The sequence below is a fragment of the Opisthorchis viverrini genome (assembly GCF_000715545.1).
Source record: "Opisthorchis viverrini unplaced genomic scaffold opera_v5_118, whole genome shotgun sequence".
In the NCBI taxonomy this organism is placed as follows: domain Eukaryota; kingdom Metazoa; phylum Platyhelminthes; class Trematoda; order Opisthorchiida; family Opisthorchiidae; genus Opisthorchis; species Opisthorchis viverrini.
Genome location: NW_008751774.1, coordinates 586,113 through 597,176, shown reverse-complemented (window position 1 = coordinate 597,176; position 11,064 = coordinate 586,113). Strand labels below are relative to the sequence as shown.

General features: G+C 44.0%; 1 protein-coding gene across 1 annotated transcript in view; it reads left to right on the top strand.

Moving 5' to 3' along the window:
• T265_05947 (hypothetical protein) overlaps window positions 1-7,623 on the top strand; it is a gene marked incomplete at both ends in the record, with an annotated part of 25,620 nt that extends 17,997 nt beyond the window's left edge. The window contains 4 exons of the mRNA XM_009171094.1: window positions 4,441-4,760; window positions 4,802-5,051; window positions 6,109-6,457; window positions 7,439-7,623. Coding sequence (XP_009169358.1) covers window positions 4,441-4,760; window positions 4,802-5,051; window positions 6,109-6,457; window positions 7,439-7,623 — 1,104 coding nt within the window. The remainder of the gene's footprint in view (window positions 1-4,440; window positions 4,761-4,801; window positions 5,052-6,108; window positions 6,458-7,438) is intronic.
• Between the last annotated feature and the right edge of the window lie 3,441 nt (window positions 7,624-11,064).

Here is an 11,064-nt window from a genome sequence, read left to right as displayed (position 1 = left end):
CGTCTTTGAACAGTGTGGGAGGAAGGTCATCCGGACCGGGAGCTCGGTGGCGCTTGAGGGAACATATGCAGTCGTAAACCTCCGAGGCCGTAGGTGGTTCCACGTTCACGGTCCAGGGTTCTACTTCACCTGTGGGGTAGTATATATACATATATATATGTATAATGTCACGGTCCAGGGTTCTACTTCACCTGTGGGGTAGTATATATACATATATATAATGTATAATGTCTCCAAGTGTCTAGTTCGCCTAGTGGCGAACACTTTTAGGGTCATTCGTATGAGAACAATGCCTTTCGACGAGATGTGACCTTTCTTCTAATTTGATTGGGATCCGGAATCTCGCTATATCTTCGCAAGTAATCTTGTTCATCCACCTGTTGGACAGTTCTACGATTCAGAACATTATGGTTCTTCTTAGGGATAGATCAGTTAGCGGTAGATGTTCGCAGGTTTCGTAGAATTCACAGTACTCGTTCGGACAGTTCTCCTTTCCTGGTGTAATTATTCTGCTGAGTCCATATCAAGGGGGAAGTAGCGGACTCGGACTCCCAGTCGGGCGCTCACTGGCGCGCATGCATCCAAACTGTTACTTCCGACACGTAGCTCTTGCTCCCGCACTTCCCAATGACACTCCAGTATTGAAACATCAATTATATCATCTACCGCCTACAATGCGTAGCTACATACCTCACCCCCCGAAGTCACCGGCGAACAAAATTGTGGCAGCTATAACCACTGTACGGCAAGTACACAGGTTTTACAACAGCTGTTGATGACGTTCCCATGCCTGGGGTCAAGTTCAAGTAGTGGACCAGGCTAGCAGTAGGACCGAAGGATGGTCGAACCTCGCTAGTCGGGCGCGCGTTCACGAGTGCGTATTGAAGCCAGACAACCTTATGTCAGGTGCGTTGCTGTTTATAAGGATCTGTTTATAAGAATCTAACTTTGGAATAAAGCGTTGCATGAATAAACAAGCTGCGCAGTTAGTTTTTTCCAACAGCTTGCGCTAAAAGGCAAAATCATGATGTGAACTTGTCTCTTGGTATAAAGCTTGTCAGTGACAGTTACATGGCGCAAAAGTCTAGCGACTAATTGAAGCGTTTTTTCACAATGGTGAATCTAGCTAACCAAAAAACTACTGTTCCTTTAGTTTGAGATACTAACATGTTATTCACGGTTTCCAAGGTCCCTTATTACCACTTTCACCCGATAAGAATAGCTCGTTCTATATGTGGTAAGTTCAGGCAACAGCATTCAACCTAATGTTAACTGAAAACTGCTTTAATTTCGATGCTGAGCAGTTGATCTTTGATTTTGTAACTGGCCCCGAGGTGTCACGTCACTGGTAGTCGAAATCCTGCTGGCTCCCATGCCAGGAGTGGTGGTTCGTTTTGTGTGGATTTGACAGAAGGTTCAACGGCCTTCGCATCTCAACAATAGGTGACTATCTGTTTTGAAATGGGTGGTATCAGTCATACAAGTGAAGAGGAATATGAATCGGTTGATACACACCATTTTAAAAGTAGTCTGTGCTTAGATGTGATACACTACTCACAACGTTGCTGAAAATTCTTCGACAGCGCACGACTGGTTTCGCCCTCTTCCAGTTCGGGTTCATCATATAGGCGCAGTCCCCGAGTTTCCGTCAACCCTATGTTCCAATTTAACCCAAATTGGACTGGTTCCGACAGATATGCTCATTTGCATGTCAATTTGGTTTTCACGGTAGACTCAACTCAACCTCTCGTTTAGTTATTGTTCAACTGAATGTGCTGCACAAAGGCTACCTCACGTTTCAGTTGCGCAGCACATTCATTTGAAGAATATCATAAACGAGATATTCAGTTGAGTCTCCAGTGAAAGCGAAGTCGGGTTGCAAACGAGTGTATTTGTTGAGTCTATGCTTATTTGTTAGGTAAGGTGTACACATAATTTGTCTCTGGGCCAATGGTCTTTCCGCTTGTTTATTTCCAGAAGGTACACAAACGACTGTTTAAAAGCCGTTTATTAACTTTCCTTACTAGCTGTAGACATTTTATGAGTTGACAAAGAAGAACATAGCTGAATTGTCTTTGATCCTTCGGATGTGTGCCACACTTTTAAATGACGAAATCCTCGCCTTTGTATAAATTCGTACCTGTGATCCTGCAAACTATTCAAGTAATTCGACCTTTTTAAGCCCCTGGTTTCATTATATCTTTCGGGTGGGCCAGACAATCAGAATTAACGGAGACGTCAGCTATCCTGTGCCTTGTGTTCAAATGCCTAATTCGACCTTTTTAAGCCCCTGGTTTCAGTATATCTCTCGGGTGGGTCAGATAATCAGAATTAACGGAGAGGTCAGCTATTCTCTGCCTTGTGTTAAAATGCTGAATCAACGCTTAATGCAGCGCCAACAAATACTTCATCACAGTTGATTTGCTTGGGCCTTAGTCACACGAATCACGTCCCCACAGTAGTTGTGACGTGCATCGCCCCCTTAAAAGTTTCATCATGCATGCATCTGTAAATGCCGAATACATTCCAATCTGGGTGACAGATTGCGCCACGCAGTGACGTCAGACCTAACAACGTGTCAACGCCTTTTAATCGAAAGGAAAACGCATTCTAAAAGTCACTTCAGTTTCCAGTGGACCAGAAGTGTCCTCACTGGATTTATTTCTCACAAACGACATAATACTTGATGGATATAGGGAACTCAAGAAAATCGTGCACTTGACGATAAGCATGCATTATTGATGCTGTGAAATAATCATGTATGCGTCCTAAAAGGAGGTTGCTCAAATCAAACTGGATTTTGATACATTAGAAAGTTGCTGCACGATTTACAAGTGACAAAGATGAGGTCATCCAAGCTAAACACAAAACGGGTTGAGCAGTACTTATTGCGCTCCAGAAAAGAAATCCGAGTGAAAAAGAGCCAGTCAATACGTGATCACGTGATTCGGTTTCCGTGATTGAACGATGAGTGGTGCTGTATCCTGTTTGATTGTGATCAGCTGATCAGCCGCTCGTGGCTGAACGGTTTAATGCTCAAACTACTAGCCGCGAATTAGCTGGTTCAAAACTCCCTGTAGTTTTGTGAGGTGCGCAATAAAGATGAAACAGCTGTACATGGCTTCTTGGATTTTCTGCATTGACTGGAAACTCCTTACTTTTGCCCAATTTCTCTGCTACATATAAAGTTTAATTTGGTTTTTCTGTATATAAAGAGCAATTACTTAGTGAAATGCGTGAATGGTTACTGAAATATCAAGGTCATCAGAACATTTGCCCCTTAACCAGTCGACTTTTTTTATATCCTTCATATTCTTCGTTCCATCTTGGCAGCATCCGTACTTTTGGAACTAAGAAGTGTCCATTTAAAGGGTTGTTTGTGCTCTTGTGCGCCGTACTGGCCATAACTAAGGTTTTCTGAATCAGCTTGACGGATGAAAAAAACCGACGCAGTTAGTCCTGCACATTGTTGCCTTGCCAAGAAAACTTTGCTTATCATAGGGGCAGCTGCCTACTCTACTTTGGTTTCGGGAGTCCTGGTGTTACATGTCCGAAACTGCGAAACATCCCTTCTCGTGTATCCGCGTACAGTCGTTGGGCCCGGTCCTATTGAAGATGGAATGTGGAATACGTCAAGAGCTAACGGATCCAAGGGACCCGATATGAGTAATTTCCAAAACCTTCAAGCGGAAAATTTACAATACACAGTCCTTCATATTTTGCGATGCAGTCAGTTAACCATTCAGGTGAATCAAACCTACTGCGACGTTGAACGGTTTTCCTTTGAAAACCACGCTTAGACGACCACCAGTGTGGTGAGCCTACACCCATCCGGCACGTACCACTATTGATCTGCAAGTGTAGGGGGATTCACATCACGGGGCCTGGTGGCAGCTGGCTTCTCACGTGATCTTCTCTAGGATAACCATCTATATTTCGAAAGTGTGCGTTGTACAGGCGGTCTGCGAAGCATGACACAGTACTTCTCACCAGTCTGTATCGTCTGTGGGTCCATTCGTCGACTCGCCTCTGGAGAATTCGTTGCACTTTAACTTATAGTCAATCGCATATCTTCACAATTCACTTGTTTCTCTTCAACTACTGATTCTTTTGGTCGCAACGGTTCATTCGCAGATGAATACAACGTTCTACTCAATGGCAGTGAAGCATCTAACTGATTTTCTACGTCGACAGTCTCAGCACTGACTGATCAATAAGAAATCGCTTGACTTACTTCTCACGTCACTGAAGGCTCAGAACTTCATCTGACACGTCGATGTTTTTTCCTCAGTCCCGTGAAAACGTCCACCACCCTGTGGCTTTTGTCCTTGTAAGAACGGTCGTCCTCGCTAGGAGGGAGTGAATTATTCGCACCCTAATCGTTGCATTCCGAGTTTTCCTTGCTCACCTATCTAGTTCTACACTTTTTGTTTCTTTTAGTCACGTTTTGTTCCGTCTCACTCCCTGCCTGATGCAAGGCTAATCGACCAACTGGTCGAGCACATCTCCCGTTCCAGACACATGCTTGTGCTGACTGGGGCTGGAGTCTCCACAGAAAGCGGACTACCAGACTATCGGTCTGAACGTGTTGGGCTTTATGCACGTACCGACAGAAGACCTGTTGAGTTCCAAACGTTTCTTCGTAATGAGGAGGCACGGCGTTTTTATTGGGCGCGTAACTTTATTGGCTGGCCCTATTTCTCACAGGTACAACCCAATACAAGCCACCATATTCTAGCCGATTGGGCTTCAAAAAACTGGTGTGTCTTTTAAATTTCTCATTACTCTTTCCTTATCGCAGGCTGTTTGCTATTATTACGCAAAATGTAGATCGGTTGCATCACCTGGCTGGTTGTAATAGAATTCTTGAACTTCACGGGACAAGCCACTATGTAGTGTGCCTGAATTGTCAACATCGTTTTGGGCGTGCTGAATTACAACAGATGTTTCTGGAACTCAATCCGTCTTGGGCAGTTTATGACGGAAAGGAAAAGGTTGTTGCCCCTGATGGTGACGTTGAGCTATCGCCTAGCCAGACTCAGGGATTTAAGGTGAGAATTATCGTGACTCCTTAACAAATAGTCAACTTCTTTCCCAAAATTCTTCATTTTCGGTATTCATATGCTTCATCCACTGCTGAGCGATGCTTCGTGGTCTGCATGAGTCGTGGGTTGTTTTTATCCTACTTAAATTCAAATTAGTAGCATGATTTTATAGCCGAATTTCATGCCTGGTCGTTCATCTGCCTTTGCAAACCGCACTTGCTCAGGACCTCGTTCGCAAAATGTCGGGAAGCTCTGATCGCTTCCGCCTAGTCCATCTGTGATAACTTGAACTCCTGTGCTTCAAGTAGCCTACTACGTCAAAGGACGCGGATCACCCTCATATTTCCAGCAAACTATTGCCACGTGATTCAACTGGGTCCACCGGTCTATTACGTTGTTTGTTGAATTCAACCTATTGAAATAGTCGCGCAAGTTGTTAACTCCATCACAACAAGGCGGCTTCAACATACCGCGGAAAAATTCTTAGTGGAAGATCATTTCTGGCCAAGGTCATTTGTTCGAAATCCTCTATATAAATATTCGCTAAAACTAAGGATATTTGAGATCCCATTGCAACCCGTTGTTCTTGTAAGTAAACAACCGTGTCAAAAAAAACTCTACTATTTCATCCACCGAGAGTTGTTTTCGTTCATTACGTGTCGTGTCTGTCAGTAACAACCTTTTGGTCACCTCCAAAATGTTCGTCCTGCGGAAGTTTGTGTACATTGCGATGATGTCGAAACTTCGTCTCTCTGTAGGGATCTTATTTGCAAAGTTGTACGAATTCCCAATGAAAATGTTTGATTTTCCCGTAAGGGATTTTAGTATGCCAGCTGAGAATCTGGCTAGCTCATGTGGTGGCGAGCCTATACCGTCCACTATTCTTATCGGAACGTCTGTCTCGTGGGTTTAACGCAGTCCATAGATTCGTGGTTGAATTGTACACTTTGGGTATAACCGATACCATTTACCTTACCCTAAATGGTTTGTTATGGATCTTACGTGTACCTGCCTGTTAGAAAAACGCCATTCCTTCAGTTTTTCTTTGATTTACCTCTTTCAGATACCTACCTGCCCTCAATGTGGAGACGGTATTCTCAAGCCGGACGTAGTGTTCTTTGGAGAGAACCTACCACCATGGAGAAAAACCGAAGCAGCTCAACTCGTCGACAATGCCGATTCACTATTATGTCTTGGAACATCTCTTCAGGTAGGTCTTCTACCAATCACGTCTACCTTATGTCCTTCAAAGACGTTTTCTTCTTACAGACTGATACTTCAAGCTTGCGAACGAAAACTTCCTGTTTCAATAGTCAATATTGGCCCGACTCGAGCAGATTCCCTCGTTCAACTTCGCCTGTATTCGCGAATTTCTACTACACTGGAACTGGCTGATCGATTGCTTTCGAAATGTAAATAGGAACATTGTTCCTGATCTGATTTTACTTTGTTATATTTGTGTTTTCCTACCTGGATAGCCTATTGTTGCCAACATATTTAGGTCAGAACAAAACACCTCATCATCCAACGTCTTTCATCATAATTTTTTGCGTACATTTTTTCTGCTATGAAAGCTACTCAGGTGCGAGATTTTTGTTATCCTGTCGAACTATATCTGGGAAGAAACAATACTTGAAATAGGCCAACGTTTGCGTTTGGTTCAAACGACCGTACTTTTCCTTTGGAAGATGACGGAAATCCCAATTCACTGTTGAGATGGGAATGCGGCTTTCGTTACGATCCAGAAACGCCGTTCCACGTGAGCATATCAGCCGATTTCGTATACCGGTGCTACGATTGGTCTCTGCTATGCTGGGTATTCAAGTTGGTTCCTGTTTGAGTCCTGTTCACTCTCAAGACATTGTTGTCAGTTTTGGGTCTGATGCAGCTGACAAACCAGCCAAGTAAAAACTAACGCCTTCCGTTGATCAGGACAGAGGTCGAGATGGTCCAGTGGTTAGAACGCGAGTCTACAGACCGGAAGGTCCGTGGTTCAGCCTGACTTGTACCTTTAGATCTCCTCTGTGTAAGCTTGGGCAACCTGGCAGTATCCCTGCCCTCGTGCTTCGTTCTGGTGGCATGGCAGCCAGGTACCGAAAGGGTGCTAAAGCTGAACAATCATCTCATCCTAACATTTCTTTCATCATCACGATCAAGACGACAGAAAAACGAAATACCACAAAACAGCTGTTAAACCGGTGCTTATTGAGTCTGTATCTTTCAGTGAATTCCTGAAAATTATATTACAGGGATATTGACTCCCCTTCTGATCACCTCATCATTTCATGGGACTGTTTTTTCTGTGTGACCGGTTTTCATCCAGCCACACATTCAGCACACCCTGTTGAATCCCTCGATGGACTTGTTCAGCTCGAGAGACCTCAGTGGTTAAGGCGTGAACTTACTGACCAGATGGTCCATAGTTCGAAGTCAACCTGGGCATCTCAGCTGCTCCTCTCCAGGCTTCAGCAAACTGGTGGTATCTCAGCCTTTGTGTTTTCTCTGGATGGCAGAGCAGCTGGGGACCGAAAGGGTGTTACAGCTGAACGATTATCATTATCAGCATAAGAAACGATGACGCTGTCAAGACGCGCGCAGACATGAAAAAAGCACATGTGCTGAGGGTGACGCATCCCCAAGGTCACCAGCCGTACGACACGTTTCGGATAGCAAGTGCGTTGGCGGAGCTCACCAAACACGGCTTAGCAACCTAAGACCAGTTGGGTGGGGGCTGAAATTGTTCACGACCGAACACCGCCATTGGCTATACAGAACGAACGCGTGAACGACCATATTTAGCCATTTAGTCATCCTATGTGTTTACGCCGAAGTTCTGTATGTTTTGTCCTGACAATACAGCCCTGTCCCGAGTTCTCTGTCTTCTCCTTATCGCGTAGTCTGGCGGGCTCAATGCAGGCGTAACCAATAGACGGCCACCCACGATACAACAGATGCAGAAGTCATGGGTTATCTCTGCGCATGCTCGGATGCAGCAACTTCAAAATATGACACGGAGCTAACAAAAACAAGTGTGTTTCGACGAAATTCTCCCAATCAAAAACGTTATCAAATGGTTGCCAAGTCCAGTATTCTAGATGTTTTGAAGAAAACTGGAAAGTCACCAAGTTTCGGACAAAGTGAAATATGTAAATAACGTTACGAAATCGCGAACTGGATAAAATTATGTAAACTGACTGGAAAAACGGAAATTTGAAGGCTCAGGTTGGTTATGTTTGCTGGTGGCACGGCAGTTGCATTTCAGTGACAAAAAATGGGTGAAGAAGCTTGTAACAATTCTCATCAGATTGTCATAGCAGTTTACGGAGAACGGATCAAAGTAATCTCGAGAACAATTGCCCTCGAGTACTGATACCACTAGCTGATGATACAACTAGCCAAAATGAGCGTCAGTTCGTTTTCTAAAACCTCTTTTACGTTGGAGGGAGGACGTATGAATGTTGATATACCTCTGGTGAGGAGACGCTCTTTCGGCCATCTGTTCTTCCGAACAAATGGGCTAAATTCAAGTGATTCTCTCAGACGGGCTCTTCAACACTGCCCAAGTGACGGTTTTACTTATTCAGTATTTGACAAAATAGTGCGGTCACCCCAAAGTTGCTAACGTTCTTCAGGGAATACACTGAGAAATCCCAATCTTTGTGCTGACTGATACTCGAATACCAACTAGGCCACTCATCTTCGGGACAGGTCGATGAACCGTCTTTCGGTCCGGGTTGCAAACTTGCATGGTGTGCTTCTTATCGCTTATGACAAAAGGATCAGTATTCATCGATCGATAGGATTTATTACATTTCCAAACCATTTGGACTTGATTCTGTCGCGCACTGGCACACTTAAAGACTCCAAACAGACTGACTGATGACATGGTTATGATTAGTCCACTAAGTTCAACGCTGACAACTTTTCTCACAAGCTTTGAGCCACAAGTTGCAAATCAGTTTCGTTGACAATACTTTTTTCTCATCCATGACGAAAATTTCCAGCTTTTCATTTTTTCTTAAAGCCTACGGATGTGAGTCAAATGACACCTTTCAAAGCCCCTTTGAACAGCGTCCTGTCAGAAAGACGTATCAATATTTTGAAAATGAGGAGCGGGGTTCATGCAACATGTTTAATTGAAAGATATTGTAAACGAGAGATTCAGCAGAATTCCCATTGAAATTACAGCTCGAGAGATCTCAACAATTAGGATGCAAAACTATTGACGCGAAGGTCCAAGCACAACCATTGTTTTTCGATTGCTCCTGTCCAGAGTCAAGCAACCTGCACAGAAACTATACATTGAAAGGGTGCCACAGCCGAAAGGTTATTACTGTAGGTAATGAACGCAAGCAAAATGACATCGGCTCTAAGTCCCGTTTGTCCTGCTGCTCACTTGTGTCTTGTGCAAATTCCGAAAGGAATTAAACTCCACAAACAGTACATCCACCGTGTCTATTTCGATTGCTAGACATTTTGAAACCAGTCTTTTCATTGACCCCTTGAGTGCCTTCTAAGTATTACTGCTAGCCTGATTACCGACCACTTTCCGAGCGGAATTCTGTGCATAAAGGATTTTGATTCTGACCTGGTTACCATGACGGCGAACAGATGATCGACTGTGGACAGCCAACAATTTTTGTTTCTCCTTTTGCCGTGTAAGAGTGCATGCCTTACATGCGCGACTAAAGATGGCAAAATAAATTTCAAAATATCGCGACATTGGTGTATATTTAAGTCAAATCACCTATGCTATTGAGTTGGGCTGCTCGAACCATGAAAAGAGGGATTCGATCAGCACACTTCTTAACAACTTTCCCGTGGGAGGGGGGGGGCTCGCAAATTTTTACCACCTGTACACATTCCGACCTCAAGTGTTCTCCTGGCTCCCTTTAAACTTTCATTGTCAGAGGTTCTTCTTTGCGATTTGTCAGGAAGCTGCGGGTGGCACAAACGAAAACGAAGCTAGCCTCTAGCCTGCTCACACGGCTGTCGCCCCCTCTGCCCACTTTTGCAAGTATACGACCAAAAATCGAAGGCAACTCGCAGCTCACCTGCTTCAACGGATCAATACCTATAATGTGAAGCGGATGTTACACTACAGTCCGTTATTTGCCACTGGATTAGTCCGAGAAGCTGGAACTTTCTCTTATAAACCTTTACTCTGGTGTCCGTCAGTCTTTAAACCAGGTGGAATGATGCAGAAAACATCTACTGAACTTTGCGTCAAGTGATTTTCCAATACCACATTCTGTGTGGGACAAAAATACAGAAAACGGACACCCAGAACAGCCTTAGTCTCTGTTAGTCTAGTAGATTGTATACTTGGCTAAATACCAGGATAAAAAATCTGGCAGAATCGATAGTCTGTGAAAAAAGTTACGCTATACGTCATTATTGATTTTCATCATTCCTAAAAATCTACCCACCATCCGTGTTCACTCAGTGTGCTCATCACATCTTCAGCCTGATAATCGTAACTTCTCTTAGATCTGAAAACGCTGCGTTAACGCACGAAACAGGTAAATATTGGTCGAACTTAGCTAATTTCTTGAGTAACCAACGCACCAGTAGATAAGCGTCTTCCAACGGCTGATCAGCCGCTCGTGGCCGAATGATTGGGTGTTAAACCACCAGCCAAGAGGTCTCGGGTTCGAGACTCTCCGTAGCTTCGTGAGATACGCACTTCTGATGATTCCCAACAAGGATGGAACAGATATACAGTGGTTCCCGGCTTCTCAGAATAGATTGGCTTCACTTACAGGATAAAATCTCCACACAAAAACCCAAATCGCCTCACACTACCAATAATCAGTAACCACTGCCACGATTGGTGCATACTTACAATTTTGAATCAATAAAGATGAATGACCTCAACAAATTTAACCTTGCCACGTACTGACGGTGCCGATGGTTGAAATCCTGTTTTTCGCAATGCTCTTGGGGTTGTGTCAAATACACACACTGAGTCAACAGTGCTTCAGGTTTGCTCAGGACCTAGGTCAATACTCAGTTAACA